General features: G+C 45.9%; 1 protein-coding gene across 1 annotated transcript in view; it reads left to right on the forward strand.

Moving 5' to 3' along the window:
- Positions 1-5,934: 5,934 nt before the first annotated feature.
- PRKCE (protein kinase C epsilon) overlaps positions 5,935-25,549 on the forward strand; it is a 321,969-nt gene continuing 302,354 nt past the window's right edge. Inside the window, exon 1 of the mRNA XM_035111183.3 lies at positions 5,935-6,817. Coding sequence (XP_034967074.1) covers positions 6,470-6,817 — 348 coding nt within the window. The 5' untranslated portion in view covers positions 5,935-6,469. The remainder of the gene's footprint in view (positions 6,818-25,549) is intronic.

Here is a 25,549-nt window from a genome sequence, read left to right on the forward strand (position 1 = left end):
ACAATACAGTGGTACCTCGACTTACAAATGACTCGACCTACGAATGTTTCGAGTTACAAACAGAGTTCCGTCCGCCCATTTTGGATGTGGTTTAGATAGGATTTTTTCAACTTACGGTTTTTTTTAAAATCCCCCCCCATTGGCTTCGACTTACTTTTTTTTTTTTTTTTACTTACGAAGGTCCGTTTGGAATGGATTAAATTTGTAAGTTGAGGTACCACTGTATATACTTGTTTCTAATACTATGATCATATTTATGCACACTTTCCCCTAATATATGCATTTTGTATACAAATTTAATAAATAATCAATTTCTTCCTTTGGACGTGCTACTTTTGGCTTAGAAGATTCCAAAAATCTGGCCTTTCAGCTTGGCGTTACGCTCCTTGGATATAATACTCCCAAAGAAGCTATAAAACCTATGTTGGGGTTTTTTAAAAAACAAAAACCCCAAAAGGGTGGTTGGGTGTGTAGCCTCCATAACAGTGTGTTTTGCTAACCAGTTATCTCTATGTATCTGGATATAAATAAATATGCAGCAGAATATGATGGCAGCTAGTACCTTGGGTTAAAATCCAGTCGTAAAAAAACAGGGTAGCTTTAAAACTTGCTCACATTTATAACGGGCCTCATGTGAGAGTCTCAGGAGCGGGGAGCCACTCGGAAGGGTTGCTGTTTGGCTCATAGCTAGATGCTGTTTGTGTGCAGATACTGTTTCAGGCATCCCCAACGGCCCTCCAGATGTTTTGGACTACAATTCCCATCTTCCCCGACCACTGGTCCTGTTAGCTAGGGATCATGGGAGTTGTAGGCCAAAACATCTGGAGGGCCGCAGTTTGGGGATGCCTGGTTTACATCTTCAAACCATCCCCTTCCAAAAGCAAACACACACACACACACACACAGAGAGAGAGAGAGAGAGAGAGAGAGAGAGAGAGAGAGAGAGAGAGAGAGCAGTAACAATATTATTGTAGAACCACTGACTGTGTGTTTGTGTATGCAAATCTCTGGAAGTAAGCAAGTAAGGCTAAAATCTCTGCAAAGAAGGCCTGGATTTCTTTGCTCGACAGCTCCATGCAAGGATCATAGATTGTAGAATTGTGCAGTTGCAAAGGACCCTGATGATCACCTGGTCCAACCCCCTGTGATGCAGGACTACGCAGCTGTCCCATACGGGGATCAAACCTGCAACCTTGGCGTTATCAGCCCCACGTGTGAAGCTGAATTCTGTACAGGGACCCGTGCAGGATTTCCCATCAAAGCAAGGGGCACCCAAAAACTGAGAATGTTTATATATATATATATATATATATATATATATATATATATATATATATATATATAAAATCATAGGGGGGAAAGTCAAGACTTTGCTCCACTCCACACTCTTCTCTTATTTTCCCCATTATTTTTTTTATTACTCATCATCATCTTTTTACTTGAGTGCCACTTTCCCACAACATTGTGCCCAAAGTGACTCACATCTCAAGCGAACAATTAAGTACAATGGTTAAAAAAAGCGTATTAGAAACAATTAGAAATAATAATATCAATTTTTTTTAAAAAAAAATCCATGCAAGTCTTTATAAAACAATACAGATACATTGAACAGCTTAATACTAAACAGGAGCAAGAATAACACCTAACACAGGAATTAAAATTACTGCACAAAACATCCTCTTGCTCCCATATAAGCCAATACTTCTGTAGCTAAATTCTTCAGTCATCTCTTTTTCTTTCTTCCCCTGCTCCTTTTCCATCCTTCTCTTCAGTTCTTCACCATTCCTTTCCTGTCTCCTGCATCCTTCTCTACACAATTATCTGCTCCTTTTATAAAATGTAAATAAAAGGTAAAGGAACCCCTGACCATTAGGTCCAGTCGTGACCGACTCTGGGGTTGCGGTGCTCATCTCGCAGCTTCCAGGTCATGCGGCCATGTGGCGAACCAGAGCAGCGCACAGAAACGGCGTTTACCTTCCCCGCTTGCACTTATCTACTTGCACTTTGACGTGCTTTCGAACTGCTAGGTTGGCAGGAGCTGGAACCGAGCAACGGGAGCTAATCCGTTGACCTTCTGATCGGCAAGCCCTAGGCTCTGTGGTTTAACCCACAGTGCCACCCATGTCCCCCACCTAAAACAGGGAGCATCCTACTCACATAAATTGAAATAATGTGAGGTCATCAGATCCTGCCGTGTGTTGCACGTGACATACATTTAGGGTTACCACCTGTCCTGTATAATACAGGATTGTCCCATATTTCAATGTAAAAGGCTAATTACTGTATTGGCAATTTTGTCCTGGGTTTCAGTTAGGGATCCTCTCCAAATGCATGTGTTTGAAAGGGTGTGTGAAAGGTCAGGTATTTAAGCTCTGGATAGCCAAGTAGAGACAGATTTAAAAATTCATGTGTATATGTGTATGTGAGGGAGGGGGGGAATTGAAGAGGGGCCATCCTGTTAGGCTGCAATAGATTAGATTAGATTTCTTTATTGCCATTGTGTAATTACAATGAAATTGGATGCAGGGCCGTTTTAAGCATACCTGGCGCCATGGCGCGACAGATCCCTCCGGCGCCCCCGCCCCACCCCGTTTCCCGGCGCGGTGGGCGGGCGCAGCATGCAGCGCGGCTGCCGCCTGGAGGGCCGGAGCCCTGCGCAACCCAGCCTGGCCATAGGGCCGGCCCTGGGCCAGGGGGTGCTGCCCGCCCCCTGTTGTGATGCCCCTGCGCGCGGCGGAGGCGGCCCCAGGCCCATGAGCCTCCGGAAAGCGGCCTGAAGCCGCTGAACAGCTGAGAGGCGTGCCTGGGGTGGCCTCCGCCGCACCTCTCAGCGGGCGCAGCGGCACCCCTGGTGGCCTGGCGCCCTGGCGCTCCGCGCCACCGGACCCAGGCCTAGAGACGGCCCTGATTGGATGCTATCCCATAAAAACAAAAACAAGAAACAAAACAAAAAAAACAAAACACAAAACACATTTTCAGCCACACATTCACATACCTCCACAACTATTCTGGTCAATTATTTAGTTACAGTATTTAAGATGGTTATAGCTTTTGGGTAGAAGCTGTTTTTTTTGTCTATTTGTTCTTGATTTAATTGTTCTATATCTCTTGCCCGAAGGCAGTAGTACAAAAAGACTATATCCTGGATGAGATGGATCCTGTAATATACTTTTTACTTTTTTGAGACAACGGGAGCTGTATAGATCTTCCAAAGATGGGAGGGGATGACCAATATTCATCAAGGATTGTAATGGATCGCTCTGAAGTCACTTCAGCATCATAAAATTTGCCTCCCAACCGCCCCGCCCCACATTTTGCCAGAACAAAGCTGGCAACTCAAATGCATGCGCACCTCAGCATCCTTGTAAGCTTTGGGCCATATTGAAAAATAAACTTTTATGTTATGGTTTAGTGCTGTTTCGATTTCGAATTACTTGTGGCGGGGACACCATAATGTTTTCAGTGCTTAGGGCCTCTAAAGCTCTTAATCCCTGACAGGGATAAATGTCTGTGTTAGTCCTAGTGCTTCATAGGGGGGGTCAGCATTAAAGCAAAATTGTGGGCCAGGCTGTCTCTGTGTGTGTGAGGCCTAGTTCTGTGCAGAGATGTCCGTGTGAGGCTGAATTCTGTACACCCCTCCCATGGGGGCCACAGTCACCAACCAGGGCCATTTTGAAGGCGAGCTACGGTAATTCCTACTCATACAATCCTGTTCCTTCTCACAGAATTAAAACCTTCCCAGGCTGGAAATCACTTGTAGATTTCCTAGACTGATTGATTGATTGATGTGTATCTATTGCTATGCTGCTTTTAGCCCACAAATTGGTTCAGAAGCATAATAAAATCAGTTTTATTACTGAAAACATCAGCATCATTAAAAAAAAAAAAAGCCAACCCCCTCAGGCAGCAATTCTTTTGCTGCAGAGCAAAACCCTTCCTAGGCCACATTAGCATGATGTAATCAGTCCTGGGCATAGATAGTTTTTACAATGCACCACTCCTTTCTTGTGTTGATGATTTGTATAGTTTGTTTTAGTTAGATAGACTCTCCTTCCTTGGAGGTTTTTAAGCAGAGGTTGGATGGCCGTCTGTCACGGACGATTTAGCTGAGATTCCTGCCTTGCAGGGGGTTAAACTAGATGACCCCCCAGAGTCCTTTCCAATTCTAGGATGATTTGTGCAATTTTTGTTGGCCTTCATGCACATTATGCAGAAGGACATAAGAAGTGCCTGCTCGATCAGGCCGAAATCCCGACAAGGTCAACATCCTGTTATCACAGCGGCCAACCCCATGTCTGTGGGAAGCATGCAAGTGCAACACGGCTCTGTCCACCTGTGATTCCCATCCACTGTTATCATAGAACTGCCCAGCCGCAAAGGGACCCTCAAGGGACATCTAGTCCAACCCCCTGCAACGTAAGAATCTCATCCATGACGGATGACCCTCCAACCTCCGTTTATTCCAGAAGTATTCCAGTGGCGACAGAGGATAGCCATCAGGGTTAGTACCGGTAGCCCTCCTCCATGAATCCATCTAACCGTCTTTTAAAGCCATCCAAGCTGATGGCCACCGTCGCCTCTTGTGGCACTGAGTCCCATAGTCTTTTAACTATGGCCTGTGAGAACATCTCTCTGGTCCATTTGTGTGCCAAATTCAGGTGTGAATAGGCCTGTGTTCCTTGACTTTTACGCGCTGTGGAAAAGGCTATGCGCTTGACAACAAGCCTGGCAGCCTTCGCCTTGAGCGGGATTTGATGGGCTGGGCGCCGATGGTTCCCTTTGCCCTGCTTGCGATTTAAACGGAGTCATCAATGTCGTGGTTGCTCTTTTATCGCCTTTGATTGCCTTTTCCAAGAGGAGTCTCCAGAAAGGGAGCTCCCTTAGGCTCCCCGGCCGGTGGTAAGGAAGGCGAACCAGAGAGAGAGAGAGAGAGAGAGAGAGATAGTTACAGGTAGGTAGCCGTGTTGGTCTTGTGTACGGTAGTAGAAACAAAATTTAAAAATTAACATTTTTCTTTCTTCCAGTAGCACCTTAGAGACCAACTAAGTGGAAAACAAGCGAGCAAGAGGCAAGGCGAAAGCGGCCCGGTTTGAAAAGAAGCGGCACTTGGAGACGCAGCGGCGAGGCGCGCCGAGCCCTCTTGCGCCCGGGGATCGGCTGAAAGTCACGACCCCGGGAGGAGAAGCAGAGGCAGAGGCAGCGGCGGCGGCGGCGGCTCTCCTTGCCTTCCCTGCTCAGAGCTGTTGCTCGCCGGCGATCGCTCAAAGTGCTCCCCCAACAGGCAAAAACTTTCTCTTCGCGCACTCGCGCTGCCTCGCTCTCAGGCACACACACTGACGTCTTTTGCGCATTTCCTGCATTAGGGAGACAGACCCAGAGAGCGAGCGAGAGAGCGAGAGGTGGGGTAGGGCTCCTCCAGCCCAGCGCCAGACACACCAGGCGGGCGAGCGGCGCAAAACAGCGAGCGTCCAGAGAGAGAGCGCGCGAGGAGAGCGAGTGTCAAGGGAGCGAGCCGGAGAGGGAGAGAGCAGCCGATCGCCGTGCTGGTTTGGGTCGTTTGGCGAAAGATATTATTATTTTTATTATATATCTATTATTATTTAATAATAAGTTGAACTCCCGACCCGGAGCCGCTTCTCCCCATGCCTTGGATTCGATCCACTGGATCCTTGGCCTTGGAAGAGGAGGAGGCGGAGGAGGAGAAGGCGAGGAGGCTCCTGCAGCCGAGGCGGATGTAAGGTTCCCTGGCTGGGCTGGACTGTGTGATTTTTCTGCTGCTTCGTCTCCCAGCCGGGGAGGCGGCGGAGCAGGCAGGGCGGCTCGCTCGCTTTGCTGCTTCTGGGTGGGTTTTGTTATTATTTTTCAAACTCCCCCTTCTTCCTCCCTCCTCCTGGGCTGCCGCCGCCGCCGCCGCACACAGACAAGACAGCACTAGCGTGTGCAAGAGCTTCGGATTGTTTTTCTCTCTCTGTGTGTGTGGGTGCAGAAGACTGATCCAGGATTATGATCTAAAAAGGGGGGGTGCGGAGGAGGAGGGGGAAAGAAAGTCTGTTTCTCTATCCAGAGGCTCCTCTGATTTTGCTCCGATTGCATTTTGGATTCCTGCAAGCAGGGACGTCTCCCCCCCTCCCCTCCCCTCCCGTCCCTTCCTTGTTTTTCCGTTAGGAAACACACACAGGCAGAGAAAGGACGAGACCTCGATGCATGTCTGCATGCAGGCGTGTGTGTATTCCCCGGGCGTCGCAAGAGGAAGGGCTAAATAATCACAGGTAGCAACAAAGGGAGAGCGCCCCCCCCTTCCCGCCGCCCTGCTGTTCTGAAGCCTGCACCTCCTTCCACTCCTCCAACCTGCCTTCTTATTTATTGGAGAAATCTCCTCGGATCCCTCCGCACTCCAGAGTGTGTGCTTTAATCCCAGGGATTTTTTTTTTTTTTTAAAAAAACCAAAAACTAGTGAAGCCGTCTAACCATGGTGGTTTTCAATGGCATGCTGAAAATAAAAATCTGCGAAGCGGTGAATCTCAAGCCCACAGCGTGGTCCCTGCGGCATGCGGTGGGTCCCAAACCACAGACCTTCCTGCTGGACCCTTACATTGCCCTCAATGTGGACGACTCCCGGATCGGCCAGACCTCGACCAAGCAGAAGACCAACAGCCCTGCCTGGAACGATGAGTTCGTCACGGACGTTTGCAACGGCCGGAAGATCGAGATGGCCGTTTTCCACGATGCCCCCATTGGGTACGACGATTTCGTGGCCAACTGCACCATCCAGTTTGAGGACTTGCTGCAGAACGGGAGCCGCCACTTCGAGGACTGGGTGAGTGCTCACATTGTACATACGCACACGTCCTCGGCACTGAGAGGTTCCAGGCTGTGCAGGTGTCTGTGGCAGGTTGGGCTTTTAGTTGGATGGAAATGCCCCCCCCCCTGTTTGACAGGTGTCTTGGAAGGCATGGCATGGCCCTCGGATGGAGGGCTTTGTTGATGCTGAGGCAGGTGGCTGAGCTGTTCACATAGGTGTTGAGGCTGAAGGCATGATTTCTCCTCAAAAGAAAATCCACCACGAAATGGACTGAATCCCATTAGTTTTATTTTCCTGTGTCCCCAGGTAGCGCCATTGCCTTATATACTCAGTAAGGCTAACCCTATATATTTTCTTCTCGTTTCCTGTACTTAAGAAAACATGTCTTTCCACCTCTGCAGCCTCAGGAGAATTGGGCTCATGTTGCCTCTGGGTTATAATAATGCTACACTTGTCCAGCTCTTGAATCTCCACAATCTTTTGCCATAATTGCCCGGCTCCTTAATGGCAAAAACAAACGATGAGCTACTTTTTCGTGTCTTCCCTCGCGTGCATGCACCACACAAAATCCCAAACAGGCCGGGCATGTATCGATGAAAGAACAGCATCAGATTCTTAGATATGGTACCCAGACTCTGAGACTTCCTGGATCTCTGCTGCTTTCTACGGCCTGTACGATCGACAAAAGTTGTCAGTATGCACTTTTTCAAAGCATCCTGATGCTTAATGGTTCCTTGCATGTCACAATCTTAAGAAGGTTGGGAGGTGGTGGAAAAAAACAGTTGTCTAGAGCCTGAGACCATCCAGAACCCCGGCAGCATGAAAGCTAGCTTTAAAAATAATGTTGAAAATAAAGCAGTCTCATCTGAGTGTGGGAGATGTGTCTGGCAGAGGTGGGGTCAAATTGGCTCAGGTGTTGCCCGGCCCCATTGGATTCTGCTTGGGGTGATACCGAGAATGGGTTTCGAGCTTGTGAGTCATAAATGAATGAACTGGGGAACCCAGTGTCTTATTTGACCATGAAATCTCCTGGCCCGCAAGTGTGGGCGTCTGTGGATGTAATAGCTTCACCCCAGACCCCCGGGGATGAAGTAATGGTTTATTAGGCCTTAAAATGCACACCTCCACGAGGGTTGATGGGGCAAGGCTTACAGGACAGGACTGTGAAAGTGGAATGTAGTTGGACTTTCAGAGAGCAGCTGTGTTGCTTGGCCATATAAACACCTGAGCAATTGTTGTCCGTTGTATGTAGTGTGTGTGTGTGGGGGGGGGGGAGTTGGCTTATCAATACAAAGATTCTTGTTTGATTTTGAGGCGTTTTACCATGATTTAACTGAGGGTATGGAAGTGCATAACCATGAAGAACGTTTCCCCGCACTGACATTATGGTATTATAAATATACATCTGAGATACTCCAGCCTGCTTTGTGAATTGGCTAGGAAGTAGACAAGGTCTGGGATGCATCCCTGTTTCAATTTCACACGTTACATTCCTCCGCGTACTATTTAAACTAGTCTGTTGCAAGTAGGAAAAAATGTATGCCTGATCAGAATCTAAACCCCAGAGATGAGTACTGAATAATGGTCTGTGCAAGCTTTGATCCCAAGCCTTTCCCTTTGGAATTATTTCCGGCAATTCCCTGGGTTTACTCCGAAAGATATGAAGGTTACAGTTTTGGATGGTGAAGATGGGAGCAAGAGAAAGTTAAAAGCCGGAAATAACCGCAAAAAATTGCAGATTTCTCTCATCTTTAGTATTTGGCTTAAGACATTGGAAGTACTGTAATGCTAAACTTGCCGCTATTATAACCTGCAATGTTTATCTGGGCCTGTAGACATATTTTGGCGGCCTTTTGGAGAAGCCCTTGTTATGATTGTTCATATGGCACATCACTTGAGCAAAGTAGCTTGCAGCCTTTAGGTTCAGAACAATCTTGTGTGAGTGCTATTCCCATTTTACAGATGGGGAGACCAAGAGAGGCTGACTTTCCACATGTCTTGGCAGGGATTGACTGAGCTTGCTTGCCTGAGGTCTGCCATCTCGCCGGGCCGCTTTAGCTTTTCAGACGCAGGCGAAAAGACTTGGGGGTCTTGCAGTGTGCAGGAGGGTGTTGTTGATCCCGTCTCTGCAATCTCGAGCACAATTGGCAATGAGCATAGGAAGCTGGTGAAGGCAGACAGGCATTCTGTGGTGGACATGGCCTGAGCACATACGTTCTGTCCTGTGAGCAAATACCTGGAAATGCTGCGAGTGTGTGTTCAACCACATCCACCGACTTCTCTCTTGCAGGATACCACTCAGTGCAATGCTGTGTACTTTGACTGACAGCAGCTTTTGCAAGTTTTCAGCCAGAGGCTTTTATTGGTTATATTTTCAGAGAACCATTTTTAAAAAACTGGATATATCCAGGAGGGGGGGGTTGAAGCTGGGGGGTTCTGATCGCAACACAAGGAGGACTGCTATAGGTTTGCAAGGATGCTGAATTCACCTCCCTTCTTGCACAGGTAGCTAGGAGCCAGGGTGTTTATAATCTTTGCCTTGCAAATAGAAGGGGGAAAAACCACTGGAAGAAGCAAATTCCAAGCTGAGCCACACTGTGTCGAGCAGCTTGCCTCCTCAAACAGTAAAGATTCATGAATTTGGAACATCATTGCTTGGTGATGATACATCAGTGCACAGACTTAAGAAACGTTTGCACTGTCTTTTCTGATATGGTATAAGAGGAATAAATCAGCGGGGACAAATTGACTGCGGGTATATCTGCGCTGGCATCGCCATCTCACAGGAAGTATTTAGAAATTGACGGATGAAGCCATATGCTGTCAGCGTTCAGGTGTGGATGTGGGATTGTTGTTGATTTTGGTAAGATGTCTTGCTGCAGCCCCAAGATTGCGTCCCAATTTGCAACATAGTTAGTGTTCTAGCTTAAAAAAAGGGTATTAATTTTGGAAGCTCTAGGGAAAGTAATGCTGCAGAAAACAGGGAGTTTTGCTTTTGGAACAAACAGGGTCGCCTTAACAGGAATGTGGGGAACTTGTTCCCCTACAGATGTTGTTGGACTACAATTCCTGGTGTTGACTGGGGCTGGAGGGAGCTGCAGCCTGTCAACATCTGGAAGGCCAAAGGTATTCAGATGTCCCAGAGCAGGCATCCCCAAACTTCGGCCCTCCAGATGTTTTGGACTACAGTTCCCATCTTCCCCGACCACTGGTCCTGTTAGCTAGGGGTCATGGGAGTTGTAGGCCAAAACATCTGGAGGGCCGCAGTTTGGGGATGCCTGTCCCAGAGCCATGATCTGAAGGCACATCTTGCATGGTTTGTTCCTGGATGGAAGACTGTGTTGACACCCCATGTACACTGCCTTGTGTGTTTGTTATGCCGGCATTTCTAAGAGTACTCTGAAACATTTCTTTTTAAGCGTACACTTTAAAATGTAATACGTGAAGTGGCCTTAAGCAAATATCCATTGGCACAGGTATAAAGAAGCAGAAAGCAATATAGAATTGGATTGGTAATTTAAAAGGAGGGATGATTACTTTGACGTAAATCACCATTGTTTCTTAAATGGGGGTGCTGGGGAAGGGGGAGCGCACAATTTTAAATAGCGTCACCTGCTGGGATCCTTAGGGCTGTCTTGAAAAAGAAAGAGATCTATAATTGAAATGAGTTTTTTATTTTTATTTTTCTTCCTGAAAGTGGCTTCCTGAATTCATGATTAAAATAAAAATGAACATTTGCCATCAGTGAGTTCAGTGTCAGATAAAATGCTGTAAAATCAACAGGAGTGGTAATATTTTATTTTATTTTATTAAATACTAGTAGTTGCATGATGATAGCTCAGTGAATCCCATTTGCTGCATCAATAACCAACTTGTTGTTTTAAACAGGGGTGGGAAAGCGGTTGCTAGGCAGTGGCTGTTGGACTACATCTCCCATCAATCTCAGTCACCATGCCCAAAGGTCAGGGATGATGGGAGTTGTAGTCTGGACGGTGCTGGGTTGCCTACCCCAGTGTTACATCATCCTCATTTATTAAATTTATATACTGCCCATCAGGGCAGCTAACAAGATAAAAATAAAACACCTCTGTGCCTCCAGTTGGCCCTTACTGTCTCACTGCTTCCATATCTCTAATGGCCCATGTCACATGATCTTGTCGGGTGATTATCACATGCCTTTTAACATTAAATACACCTGCCCCAGAAATACATTGGTTGCTGGTTCTCATTGGAGCTGGTAGGAGCGAAGGCAGCCAGATGTGGAACCAGAGGCAATGACAGGCAGAGCCACTCCTTGATTGGTCCTCAGTAAGGAGGCTGGCAGGTGGGGGCTAACTGAGGGCACGCTGATATGGGGAGGGGAGTGCTCCATTTACCCTGATGGACCACTGCCCCAATGCCTCTCCTGTCGTCTGTCTGTCTGTCTGTCTGTTTGTCTGTCTCTCTCTCTCTCTCTCTCTCTCTCTCTCTCTCACACACACACACGTACCCCCCCCCTCCTTCTCTCAAACACTGCAGTTTTCATCCCAGGCTGCAAAGTGGACAAGCACATCCCACATCTCCTCTGCAAGGCATAAACTAGCCCCTAGTAACATGCATTTAAATAGCAGCACAGTTCAAATTAAAATCCACATAAATAGTCCGAGGTGGTCCAAATTGGCTTGTGCATGCGTAAAGTTTATACATACAGTAATTGAACAGGCAACATTCATGTAACGTATACTTTGATTCCTTGTATCTGCTTTTATAAAATTATTACGAGCGAAATAATTATTCAGAACTTGAGGACAGCCATTGTGGATCATACCAAAGGCCCACCTAGTCCGACATTCTGCTCTCGTAGTGGACAGCCAGAAGCTGACGGGGAGCCCCCAAAAGCACTTTTCTGACTTGTAATTCCCAGCATACTGTCTCTGATAAGTGAGGGCAGCCTTGTTCCAAATAACCATTTTAAGTATTAGATCTCCCACTTTCCTGAAATTGCATTCTGTTTTGCCCCTACCTTATTGTTCGTGTTTCATTTCGGTTTTCCTTGCAATGCTATTTTTAGGGAAAGACGACCAGGTGGGACTCAGCTCTGTCAGTAGAGCGCGAGACTCTTAATCTCACGGTCCTGGGTTCAAGCCCCACGTTGGGCAAAAGATTCCTGCATTGCAGGCGGTTGGACTACATGGAAAATACTTAGCTTAATGGACCAGTGGCCAAACTCTTCATGTTCCTACTCACAATTTGGGAAAACACCGTCTTTTTCCGGTCCCCAACGGCAGGAATTAGAGCAAGAATGGCGAACATGTGACCCTTCAGATGGGGTTGGGACTACAGCTCTCATCAACCCAACATGGCCATTAGTCATGTAGGCTGGAGCTGGTGGATTGGGAACATCTGGTGGGCTGCAGGTTCACCCACCAACCCTGTATTAAGGGAACATTGAGATCTGACATGTTAAATCTCTGATGTCTTACAGCTGCTGTTCCGTTAGCATCTAGCATAATGCTCTGGTGCACTGCTTCCAGAGCTGCATTTTGTTATTAGGTTAAGAGTTGCCAAAATCCAAGTGCGCTGATAACATGTCCTATCAGCATATTAACAGCTTGATTGCATTCCTCAGTAAAAACTTGAAAGATAACGATCAGTGGTGCGGTTGCAAGCAAATGTCGTTCTTTATCTGGGAATGTCGGCACGAAGGAGTGTTCCAGATTTCTAGAACAATAGTTCGGGAATCTATATGTAGAGATGGCACCGGAGCCAATTCTGCACATTAAAAAAGAGCGCTCCATTGTTTTTGATGGGGAGACACAGCCCCTTTGGAGTTAGTCATTTCCCTTGCTTTGGTTGTCGTAGTTCATGACACATATTTCAACATGCTGTTTGAGATTGAAACTGCCAATTTTCGAGACTCCGGATCCCTCTCATCCCAACCTGCAACGCTTGACCCCATGTTAATTTGTTTTTATCGTACATTTATGTCTCCTCTCTTTGCACGTTTTTACTTTCTTCTAAGTCAACACAAACATTACTAAGAGGGAGGTAGCAGTGCTACTGGGATGACTTGAAGGCGGGTCATGCCCCACCCATTGAAGACGGATGGTTTTTAAGAGATTGGAGTGTTTTGTTCTTCTGCAGGAAGATGCTAGATATTTTTTTTCTCTCTCTCTGTTATGACTGTGATGTAGACTGATTCCATGGTTACAGAGCAGCGATGCACAAGTTGAGTGCTAGAGAATCACGATAGCAACTGTTGTGCTAACACGGCATGCATGCACAGAGCAGTTTTCCATTTAGATTGTGGAATATTCAGCATTTCTCCAAACAATCCAATCCTTTATTGACTACATGGGCTACATCTGAATCTCAGGAGATGGTCAATGGGAGACCTTAATTTGTACAATTGCTGCCATGTATCAGATGGTTTAATGGTGGGATGAGGTCAAGGAATGCTTTAGTGTGGTGGGCGATGGCCATTTTTGAAAACAGCAATTAGAAATATGGCTATTTGCAGCAATGGTGCATCTTTGGCAACAGGCTTTGAGACTGGTATGATTTTTCTAGAGTGTTGAGCACTGGATTTTAAAGGTTCGATGCTCAGGGAACATCATGAACTACAGAATGGAAAAGCTTATGCCTAGAATAGGGCAAAGATTGCTTGATGCTTGCAGGCTTCAAGTTCTAACAACTGCCTGTCAAACATTGCAAAAACCGACTGCAGAGCTATATAGGCAGCCAAATTATACTCAGAGTAGAGCCACTGAAATCCATGGACCTACATTTGTCACGTCCATTAATTTCAACGGGTTTACTTTGAACAGGACCAATGTTGGATACAGCCCAAAAGGCTGTGACCCAGTGTGCATGCACGGCTATGCATCTCAAATACCACTGACTTCTTAAGAGCGTTCTCTGAGAAGATCGGCCGTTGCAGCCATAGTGAAGAAAAATGAATGGCATTACTAATAGGCCAGCTTGGATGAAGTGCTATGGCATGACAGTGACAAATGTGTGCTTTGAAGGAAGGGCTTTGATTGCCACTGCTCAACTTTTATGCCTAGAGGTCTCTGCCGGAGCACCTTCCTGCTGTTACCTCCCCGCTCTGTTATTATCCTCCTCAAATTCAAATTCAAGCTTTTAGTTCAATGTCCCAGTCCTCTTTTCATAATATCAGTGCGTTGTTACAGGCTCTTCCCCTTTTTTGTTGTCTTCTACCTTCTTTAGTGAACTTTAGATTGTAAGCTCCTAAAGGTGGAATATATATATATATATATATATATATATATATATATATATATATATATATATATACACACATACATACATACATACACTACCCTACAAAGCACCTTGTTGAATTGATGGTTCTACATAAATAATAAACCCAAGCTTCTGACCTTAGTAGATCAGGCTCAAAGCTAACATGCAGCCTGTTTTGTCACAATTAGGAGGCTGGGTGTAGATCTGGGAGTGTACAACTAATGCTCTGATAATTTTGCTTTGAAGTGAGCTTGTGTAATAGGGAGGAGAACATACTGGGCCTGGAAATGAGGACTCTAGGTTCATATGTCTGTAAGCTACCTGGCTTCAATCACGTGTGCTTTTAATAAGGCTGTGAAAGGCTACTAGCCATTGTGAGTACCTCCAGAATCAGAGGCACCGAAGAGAAGCGGACACGGAGCAATGGATTCAAACTACAAGAAAGAAGATTCCACCTAAAAATTAGGAAGAACTTCTTGACAGTAAGAGCTGTTCGGCAGTGGAACTTGCTGCCAAGGAGTGTGGTGGAGTCTCCTTCTTTGGAGGTCTTTAAGCAGAGGCTTGACAGGCATATGTCAAGAATGCTGTGATGGTGTTTCCTGCTTGGCAGGGGGTTGGACTGGATGGCCCTTGTGGTCTCTTCCAACTCTATGATTCTAAGAACAATTTCTGGGGGAACAACATTAGACAAGAACAGTTGGCTTCCCATAGGCATCCAGTTTGCCATTGTAGGAAACAGGATGCTAGCCTAGAAAGGCCTTGATCTGATCTAGAAGGGTTCGTCTTATGACCTTAAGCCCCACTGATTTTCCTCTTTACTTTGTTCCACATCTGTAAAATGGGAATATTATTATGGTGTTGTTGTTGTTGTTTTAAAAATGCTGCCTTTCTGCCACAAGGAATAATAACCATAACACTGTTGCGAGGGTATATTTTTTCAGAAAGTATGCATAGGATTAGGATTAATTGTTAATCATGCCTTTTGAAAACAGGACTTGAAGCATTTTTAAAACGCAGATAGTTCTTCCGTCCTGCTCTTACAAGAGATTCCCGGCAACCTCCTAATCAAGGGTTTGATCAGGTTTTTGCCTTCTTCACTTCAGCAACACTGCAGGCTCAGAAACTCCCAGGCCGGAACATGCTTTGAAAACTGTTAGGCTTGGAGTACGTAAAGTAAAAATATAATATCTTTATATATAAAATAATATGTTGTTTAGCTGTTTAGTCGTGTCTGACTCTTCGTAACCCCATGGACCAGAGCACGCCAGGCACTCCTGTCCTCCACTGCCTCCCGCAGTTTGGTCAAGCTCATGTTCGTAGCTTCGAGAACACTGTCCAACCATCTTGTCCTCTGTCGTCCCCTTCTTGTGCCCTCAATCTTTCCCAGCATCAGGGTCTTTTCCAGGGAGTCTTCTCTTCTCATGAGGTGGCCAAAGTATTGGAGCCTCAGCTTCGCGATCTGTCCTTCCAGTGAGCACTCAGGGCTGATTTCCTTCAGAATGGATAGGTTTGATCTTCTTGCAGTACATAGGTTTGATCTTCTTGCAGTCCATGGGACTCTCAAGAAGTCCCATATTCTATGGAGTCCCATAGAATGATATACAGTAATATTAAGAATCTATGATCACATCTGAGCATGCGTAGAATTTGTTTCCTTCACACCTAAGTCCCCATGGGCCACTTCTAGCATTCAAAATCTCCCCGGGCGCAAGGCACATTTTGCTACCAGCGAGGGTCCAGTGTCGACAACGTGGAGATTTCCGGGTGCCAGGTTGGCGACGGACATCTCCATCGAACGAGCTGACTCGTGTGGAGCGAAGGACGCACATCTTGCGCTTCTGTTCTGCCGCATGAATCACGAGGCACCTTACTCCGCCATCGTCACATTGAGGAAAGTAAGAAGCTGCAGTCAAGCCGTTTGGTTGAGATCATAGAGTCATAGAAGTATAGAATTGTAGTGTCGTAAGGGACCCTGGGGGCTATCTATTCCAACCCCCTGGGGAATAGACATCCTTTGGTGGTGAATGCAACCTAGGTTTAAGGCGCCTAGCTTGTATGTCTTGAGTTTCTAAAACATCCTCCATGTCTGGGCTGGGGATGGAGTGGGAAGTTCTGTGCCAAAGTCTCTTTTAGTTTTGGAGTCTCCAGAAGGTTGGTGACTAGTGTAGGTAACGCCATCAGGTTCTTCCTGATCTCTTTCTCTTCTCTCTTTGGCGATCACTCGCAGCTGAGTGCAATTGTCTTCCATAAACACGGTTTTAACAATGAGTCCGTAAGTGGCTGTGGAGGCCAATTCTGGATCCACACGTCCTTCCACAGTGGGGACATTGGTTTCTGGGTGGGAGTTGATCACGGTGTGGATTTGCCAAGTGTGCCTTCCTCTTAGCACCTTTCTCCCTTGCGTCCTGAGTTCGAGTGTCTTCAAAGCCCATGGCACCTTTGGTAAAGGCTGTTCTCCAGTTGGAGCGCTCACAGGCAAGTGTTTCCCAGTTGTTAGTGTTTATATTATATTTTTAAAGATTTGCCTTGAGACAGTCTTTAAACCTCTTTTGCTGACCACCAGCATTATGCTTTCCATTGCAGTGTATTGACCAAACTGTAGTTTAGTGGAAGAGAGCACATGCCATGTATGCAGAAGGGCCTACAGAGGAAGCCCTGGGGTCTCCATGGAAAAGGGTCAGGCAGGAGGTGATGGGAAAGCCCTCTCCTCCAGGACCCTGGAGAGCTGCTGTCACTCAGATTAGACAGTTCTGTTCTAGCTGAGCAAATATCCTTGCCTGGTATTAGGCAGATAGATGGCCACAGAACAGATCAAATTGGGTTGTTTTCCCTCCCCTGCCTTGAGTTTGTTCCTTTTTTTGTACTTCTGCCAAGCTTGGGATCCCCCCCCCCCCGCCAAAAGGACATATCTCTTTTTTTTGTGCTATTGCTATTTTTCCTGTATTTTTAACAAAATATAGTTTATTGAATCTTTTTTTAAAAAAAAAACACCTCACATTGATGAACACATTACAAAGGGAGAGGTGGTAGACAAGAGTGGGAAAAAATAAAGATACAGTAAATGGAATCTTTTTACTGAAGAATAAATATAACATAAATGTTGATGAATGTGACAGTTTCTCTATGTGGCAAAATATTATACACATATTATAAATACTTGCATTATACATTTATGTGTGTGTATATATCAATATTTTACCACGTAGAAAAACTGTTACATTTGTCAACATTCATAGCATACTTTATGAATTCATTGAGAAGATTCCATTTCTTCTTCTTCTTCTTCTTCTTCTTCTTCTTCTTCTTCTTCTTCTTCTTCTTCTTCTTCTTCTTCTTCTTCTTCTTCTTCTTCTCCTCCTCCTCCTCCTCCTCCTCCTCCTCCTCCTCCTCCTCCTCCTCCTCCTTCTCCTTCTCCTTCTCCTCCTCCTCCTCCTCCTTCTCCTCCTTCTTCTTTCATTCTTGTCTACCGTCTCTCCCTCTAATCGATTCTGCAGGTTTCTACCTTCCAAATTTTTAGTAGCTCATCCTTTCCCTTTGGCTACGCAAACAAGAAACTCACAGCCAGACAACAGAAAAGAGAGGGCTCCATCCTGAGTCTTACCAGCTTAACACGACGGTTGTGAAGGATCACTGCAATAACATCTCTGAGTTCTTTTGAGCATTAACGCCTCCCGCAATCTACATTATCATAATCACCCGAACATGCATTATCCCGATTGCGTCATTACCTAAATTATTTAGTCCTTGCGTTGGAGTTTGTGGGGTTTTTTTCTCCTGAACAGGGGGTACAGAAAAGTGAGGGTTTTCTACAGGGCAGGCCAGGTTCCTCACCATAGCCATTCAGGGCCAAGTTAGTGTGTCAGACTAGGGCCTGGAAGATCAGGGTTCAAATCCCCACTCAGCTAGAAAGCTCAACGAGTGACTAACTTTATTGCATTAGGCACCTCCATTGGCTTGCTTGCTTTATTTATTTATTGCATTTGTTTATTGCAGTCGTATTTATTGTACCCCACCTTTCCAAGGGGCTCAAGGTGACAGGCATAGTTCGTCTCCTTCCCATTTTTATCCTCTCCAACAAACCCTGTGAGGCGGGTTAGGCTGAGAGAAAGAAAGTGACCTTCATGGCCGAGTGGGGATTTGAACCCTTGACCCCCAAGTCCTAGTCCTAGCATGCTATCCACTACGCCATAGGGACGTCTAGCCACCGAGGCCACCTGCGCCTCAGGTTGTGTGGAAAGGGGGGATTTCACCCACAGCTGTCCCTTTTGTTTTCTTCCATCCAACTACTTCAACAGTATGGCTGCATTCTGTCCTCCTTATAGGGGAGGAGGAGGAAGCTCTTCCATTGCAAACGATCACATTGCTTGAATTAAAGTGAGACATCGCAGGTTTTAGTCGCACATTCCTCGGGTTTCTGTGAAAGAATGCAATAAAGCTGCACTTAAGCTTTATACGCTGGCCTGAATTGAAGAACCTCTGTCTAAACAAGGGGCCTTCCAAACTCAGAATTTTTATTTTCTTTTTGGTTTGTGTGTATGATTGGGAGTGGCGGTGGGGAAGTTAGAAAGGATTTGCTTGACTGCCACGTGACGCCCCTTCCATTTCTTCAATACCACAGTCTTGCCAGCTCCAAAGACGTGTCAGCGAGATGCTGTCTTCTTTTCAAACTGCCTGATTTGTTTAGTGATAAATGAAAGTATTGCTTAATCGCATTTCACTGCGGTGGAGATGTCTGTGACTGTGTGGCATCACCGGGTGAGCAGAGATTGGCCCTAACTTGGCACTTTACCGCAGTGCGAAGGCGACAGGGCTCTCCTTGATTCGCTGTTGCATCTGAAGCAGGATATTGCAGGATATTGCAGATCTTGTCTTTTCCCAACTGAGGGGGATACTGACAACCTGGAACGTGTCCAGAGGAGGGCAACCAAAATGGTCAAAGGCCTGGAAACGATGCCTTATGAGGAACGGCTTAGGGAGCTGGGCATGTTTAGCCTGGAGAAGAGAAGGTTAAGGGGTGATATGGTAGCCATGTTCAAATATATAAAAGGATGTCATATAGAGGAGGGAGAAAGGTTGTTTTCTGCTGCTCCAGAGAAGCGGACACGGAGCAATGGATTCAAGCTACAAGAAAGAAGATTCCACCTAAACATTAGGAAGAACTTCCTGACAGTAAGAGCTGTTCGGCAGTGGAATTTGCTACCAAGGAGTGTGGGGAAGTCTCCTTCTTTGGAGGTCTTTAAGCAGAGGCTTGACAGGCATATGTCAAGAATGCTTTGATGGTGTTTCCTGCTTGGCAGGGGGTTGGACTGGATGGCCCTTGTGGTCTCTTCCAACTCTATGATTCTATGATTCTATGAGGATGTTCCCCAACCCTGGTCCAAACAGAACTCTGTTCCTCCCTAAGAACTTTCCTTAAAGTTGCTGCGCCTGGCTTCCATTTCCGTATTAGCACATTCGAAAAGACTGCGCAGGTTGTTGCGGAGGATGTGAAGGAAGAACCTTTGGGGAAGCAGGTTGTAGTTATCCAGGTGCAAATTGCTGAAATGTCTGGATGTATGTCGGAAATGTAGATTTTGGTGCGTTTCCTTAAAAATAGCTCCGCAACTTTGCCGAAAGCAAGCTCAACTTTTGCATTCGGATTTTCACTTTTTGAAATATGGCAACCCTAGGTTATCAACGGCGATGCACTTTCTCTCGCTCTGCGCCAGGGTAGCCATCTTGATTGAAACAAGAACAGACTGAGGCAAGCTGTTGTGTTTTTTTCCAGGTCAAAGTGGTTTGGTGCTCCTCCATTCTGTCAGGATGTCAGTCAGAACCAGGAATCTGAACTCTGTTAATCCTGGTGTGCAAAGTGACCTGATCCATACCTCTCTATCTCCTGGCTCCCCCCCCCTTCTTGGAGCATTGCAACACAGTTCTTGGCAATACTAACTATATCAAAATATGCCTTTGAAACGTGGCTTTAGAAGATTTTAAAATAAAAACCAGGGAGTTATGTGGAAACAAAATGAGATTGTGAGTGAAAGCACGCAAGCTAAAATGTGCTGCAAATCAGTTTCTTTTCCCTCGCCCCCCCCCCCCAACTCTGGAATGATTACCTGTCGTTTTGACACCAGGCGAGATGACATTCTCCTCCTCCAAGGCCTTTTTTAAAAAATAAAAAGCAGTGTGCTTATTGGTCATAATCACATTTTAAACTACTTTTGTTCTTCTGTATGCTGGATTTTTTAAAAAAGAAATTAATGATATTGTGTGTTTAATTTCATTTTGTCATTTTATGTGGCTGGGGCAACCAAGCCAGATGGGCCGGGTAGAAATAAATAAAATTACTATTAGCAGTAGTATTAGTATTGTGCTCTCAAGCTAGAGACAGAACAACATTATTGGGTGGCTTTATATAAATCTGTGGCCATCCATATGCCAGTGGAGTTCGACAACCACAGCCAGCATGGTCAGCAATGAAATTTGTAGTCCATCTCTACCCTTATTTATGTAGTAAATAAATAAGTAGGACGGAGAGCCATACTTTTTATAATGGTGGGGAGCCTGGTGCCCTCCATGTGTTGTTGGACTACAACTCCCATCATGCCTGACCATTGCCCAGGCTGGCTGGGTCTGATAGGAGTTGAAATCCAACAACACATGGATGCCCCTAAGGTTCCTACCCCTGCAGGAAGCAGGGAGGTAGAGTCAGCAGCCCAGCTGGGGGGCACATGTGGGGGATGAGCAGCTCCCTCAAGAAATGGAAGAGAAGTTGATTTGGTTCACATTCACACCCCATGAAATTCACAACACAAGTTAAAGCAAAAATGCCAGTTTTATTCTTAGGAAGGCAGCGCTGAAAGCAGTGTAAGGAGCACTTAAACCTTCTTCCATCTGGTGTTTAACCCTCTCTAAATTGCCCCCCAAAGTAGAATCATAGAATCATAGAGTTGGAAGAGACCACAAGGGCCATCCAGTCCAACCCCCTGCCAAGCAGGAAACACCATCAAAGCATTCTTGACATATGGCTGTCAAGCCTCTGCTTAAAGACCTCCAAAGAAGGAGACTCCACCACACTTCTTGGCAGCAAATTCCACTGTCGAACAGCTCTTACTGTCAGGAAGTTCTTCCTAATGTTTAGGTGGAATCTTCTTTCTAAGTAGCTTTCTCCACCCTCACTCTTGGCATGGCATTCTCCTCCCTAGAGAGCTTTGCCAGTTTTGAGTTGTTTTTTAAGCTTTAGGAAGCTAGCAAAGGACTTCTTTACCCAATGGCGGAACTTTTTAGGAGTGAATCTTGTGCATGAGAAATATCTTTCTGATGTGTTTTTTTTAAAAGACATTTGTTTTTGTTAATCTTTGGCGTGATGTGCCTGTTGCCCCTTGTGGCCAGGATGTTAGTTTTACAAGTAAAATAAATAGGGCTTGCTTTTGAGTAAGCCTGGTAAGGATCAGACAACAGCATTCCAAGGTCTGCTTTCAGACCTTGAAAAAAGTTTTCTGGGAACCAAGGGTTGCCAACTGGCTGGAAAGCTAAAAGCTCTGGACTGTTTCCTGTCCCTTTAAGAGAGGATTGATTGGCATAAACAGCAGGTGAAGCCTTTGGAGGGGAGGCATGGAGCTGAACCCTTAGATCACCCAATTAAAACTGTTGGTAAAGAGACATCCTCAAGATGGAAACCCTAAGGAGTTATCACATGCCGTAGTGTGCCCCAGTAAGAAACCAGGGCTGGGTGTGTCTTGGAATCGACTGCAGAAAGGGAATTGTTTTGCAATTATTATTGGATACAATGGGGATCAGGCTTGTTGGCAGACCAACTCTGCAAATACTAATACTAATAATTTATTATTTATACCTCACCCATCTGGCTGGGTTTCCCCAGCTACTCTGGGCGGCTTCCAACAAAATATTAAAATACAACAACCCTTCAGATATTAAAAGCTTCCCTAAACAGGGCTGCCTTCAGATGTCTCCTAAAGGTCCTGTGGTTGTTTTTTCCTTTGACATCTGGTGGGAGGGTGTTCCACAGGGCGGGCGCCACTACCGAGAAGGCCCTCTGCCTGGTTCCCTGTAACTTCGCTTCTCACAGCGAGGGAACTGCCAGAAGGCCCTCGGCACTGGACCTCAGTGTCCGGGCAGAACGATGGGGGGTGAAGACGCTCCTTCAGGTATACTGGACCGAGGCCATTTAGGGCTTTAAAGGTCAGCACCAACACTTTGAATTGTGCTCGGAAACCAATGTAGGTCTTTCAGGACTGGTGTTATGTGGCCTCGGCGGCCGCTCCCAGTCACCAGCCTAGCTGTGGCATTCTGGATTAGTTGTAGTTTCCGGGTCACCTTCAGAGGTAGCCCCACGTAGAGCGCATTGCAGTAGTCCAAGCGGGATATAACTAGAGCATGCACCATTCTGGCGAGACAGTCTGCGGGTGGCATGAAGGCTGGCAACATCAGCCCTGCCGCGTGGGAACCCCTTGCAGGTGACCGCAGTGCCTGGCGACAGGCAGTCAGGTTGTGTATCCAAAGCAGTGAGCAGAGGAGGAATGACTTCCGGGAAGAAAGAAGAAAGCCAAGGTGCCCCCGCAGCAGCACAACTGGATGCCTTCATCTGCCCCAGCTGCAACAAAACATGTCTCTCCTGCTTCGGTCTCTACTGCCACAGCAAGCGCTGCAACCTTCCAGCATTTTATCTTTCACTCCAAAGGCTCATTCCTCCATTGTCTCCCGAGACAGACGGATGCCAGCAAGATACAAACGAACAAATTAAATGGAGGGAGTCGGGTTGGGGGGGGGGGCTTGTGGATTTCATAAAGCTCCCGCCCTTTGAGTTTGAGTACAGCTTGGACCACCCGGTCTCATCACAGTGGGGGAGACTAATCATAACACTAGTAAAATATAATAGCAGCTAACTTAAGCAATGAGTTATAATGGCTTTGTGGCCAAAATGGGGCTGCAGAGGAACAGCCGGGCGGCATCAGTATGCTTGGGGAAATCCCTAGGTTTGCAGAAGTTGAAAAGAAACATTGGGAGGGGGTTCCCTAGAATACTCTGAAGATGACTGAGCGTGCTGAGTGTCTACTGCTGGGTGGGTGGGGAATGGAGTGAAGTATCACAGAATCATAGAAGCCATGGCAGGCTGGTGGGGTGAACCGGAATATCCCACGCTGCAACGCTTTCTTTCTTTTAAAGCCCTGCGTTTTGCATCGGCGAGCTTCTTACTCAGAACGAAACTCTTCGTTGAGAAAGGACATTCCACCAAGCAGAGGCTGGTATGGATGGAAGGAAGGAAAAGAACAGGTAAACGAGATGCACACACAGGGTACAAGGCACGTTCCTTTGGGGACTCTTGCAAGGATCATGCTGTAGCCCACGAACTGCTGCTCGCTGTGTGCTGATTTAATTGTAAAGGTTGCCTCGGTGGCCTGCCCCTGCTTCTTCTCAGCTTTTTGCTTTGCCCCTCCTTGCCTGCTGTGATAACTCACTGCAGCTGACAGAGCCAGGAGTTCTGCTGTAACCAGAGGACATGGAATTAAATCATAATCATTTTAGTGCAGGTCAGCCGCACGTTGACCTCTTCTTATGCTTCAACATGCTGGGTTCATAGCAGACTCATGGAGCAGACGTCCTTTCCCTTCTAACGATACTGTTCTCCTTTCTTATGCATTGAGTTTCATCAGCGCAGCATGCATAAAATGTCTAGGGCTATGCATATGGAAGACTTTGCTTTTCCACTCTATTATTATTAAATGTATAGACCACCCTTCATCCAAAGATCACACTGGGCAGTTTACTGTAGTCAAAATGCAATTTAGGAGGCTGAGACCTACCCACAAGGGCTGGTAGCCAGGGTGAGTGAAGGGAGAGCCTACCTAATCAGGTTAGAAATATACCGGTATATTGAAAATAAAAATAAAAATTGTCCAGTAGCACCTTAGCGACCAACTAAGTTTGTTCTTGGTATGAGCTTTCGTGTGCATGCACACTTCTTCAGATACGACGAAGCGTAACCTGAATCTAATCAGGTTAGGATAAGGATAAGGCAGGCATCCCCAAACTTTGGCCCTCCAGATGTTTTGGACTACAATTCCCATCCTCCCCGACCACTGGTCCTGTTAGCTAGGGATCATGGGAGTTGTAGGCCAAAACATCTGGAGGGCCGCAGTTTGGGGATGCCTGGGATAAGGGGGAAAATTCAAATTGAAGCACTTTCTTAATCAGTAGGTAAACCAAAACACAGCTGTCTTTCGAACTTCACCATTATCCAAATTTTGCTGTGCAGTTTGATAACCAGAGAATGTTGAAAGTGCATATATTGAGGGAAAGTGTGCATAAGCACAAATACATTGGTGAAAATGACACACGCAAATGCACTTTGTGTGATTGTTATACCGTACCCCTGTGAGCTTTATAGAGAGGTCATTGTACAAAGCGAACTAAAAATTATTTAGGCAAACATTTGCCCAGGTGTTTTGCCATGTAGCGCCAGCTGGCCTTGATGATAATTGTATTTTTGGATTAATTATAGTAATTATATATTAAATTGCATCTATGTGTATAAATTAGCTGATGCAAAGCTGCGTCCTTTGACTCAAGATGATTTCTTCTGATGAATTTCCTGTTTCCTTAGTGATACGTAAGCGGCCGCTCTAAATTTAAGTCCTGCAGGCTTTCCCTGCGGAGAGAACTGAACCCTGATCAATGACAGGTCTAGCACACACACACACACACACACACACACACACACACACACACACACAAACACAAGGCATGCCCTGAAAACAAAACAGGGAACCTTGATTCACCAAGCGCAGGGTCCAGGAAATAGAGAACGTTCCCTGGGAAATGATGGCACTTGTGAGACCAGATGGCACATGTGAGATCAGTAGCTAGTTTTTCATGTTGTGCTCCAAGGAACCGAGAAGGGAGCTGGGTTCGCAGAACAGCACTGAAGATAATAAGGGCTTTGGAATCTAGGCCATGTGGGGAAAGGCTGAGAAGACCTGGGCATCTTTAGCTCTTAGAGAAAAGAAGATTATGGGGGAAGTGTGATAGCCGTTTTCAAATGTGCAAAAGGGCTGATTTACAGAAGAGAGGACGTGTGTGTGTGTGTGTGTGTGTGTGTGTGTGTGTGTGTGTGTCTGTCATTTACCAGAAGAAAGCAGGCACTACTTTTATGGTACACTGCAGAAAATATAGCAATTCCTTGAGGTTGGATAGAGAACAGACCACTTCTGCAGCGCCCAGTGACTGGTACTTTTTTTTTTTTTTGCCAATTTTGGGGTTTGCGTGGGGGAAATAAAGCTTCTGCATCCACATTTCCAACCATTTAGAAAATAACGTATTTGAACACATCTCATATGATTTGTTTGTCTCGTTCCGTTTATGAATTGCTTCTCGGGAAACATCTTGGAGCAATTTAACAATAAGAGTGTATATAAAACAATCTCATATATGAAACCATTCAAATTTATAGCTTTCGTTTCTTAAACACATTGCATAATCAGTTTTATTCTCTGATTGTCT

This window comes from Zootoca vivipara, chromosome 3, assembly GCF_965207765.1.
Source record: "Zootoca vivipara chromosome 3, rZooViv2.hap1.1, whole genome shotgun sequence".
NCBI classification, from domain to species: domain Eukaryota; kingdom Metazoa; phylum Chordata; class Lepidosauria; order Squamata; family Lacertidae; genus Zootoca; species Zootoca vivipara.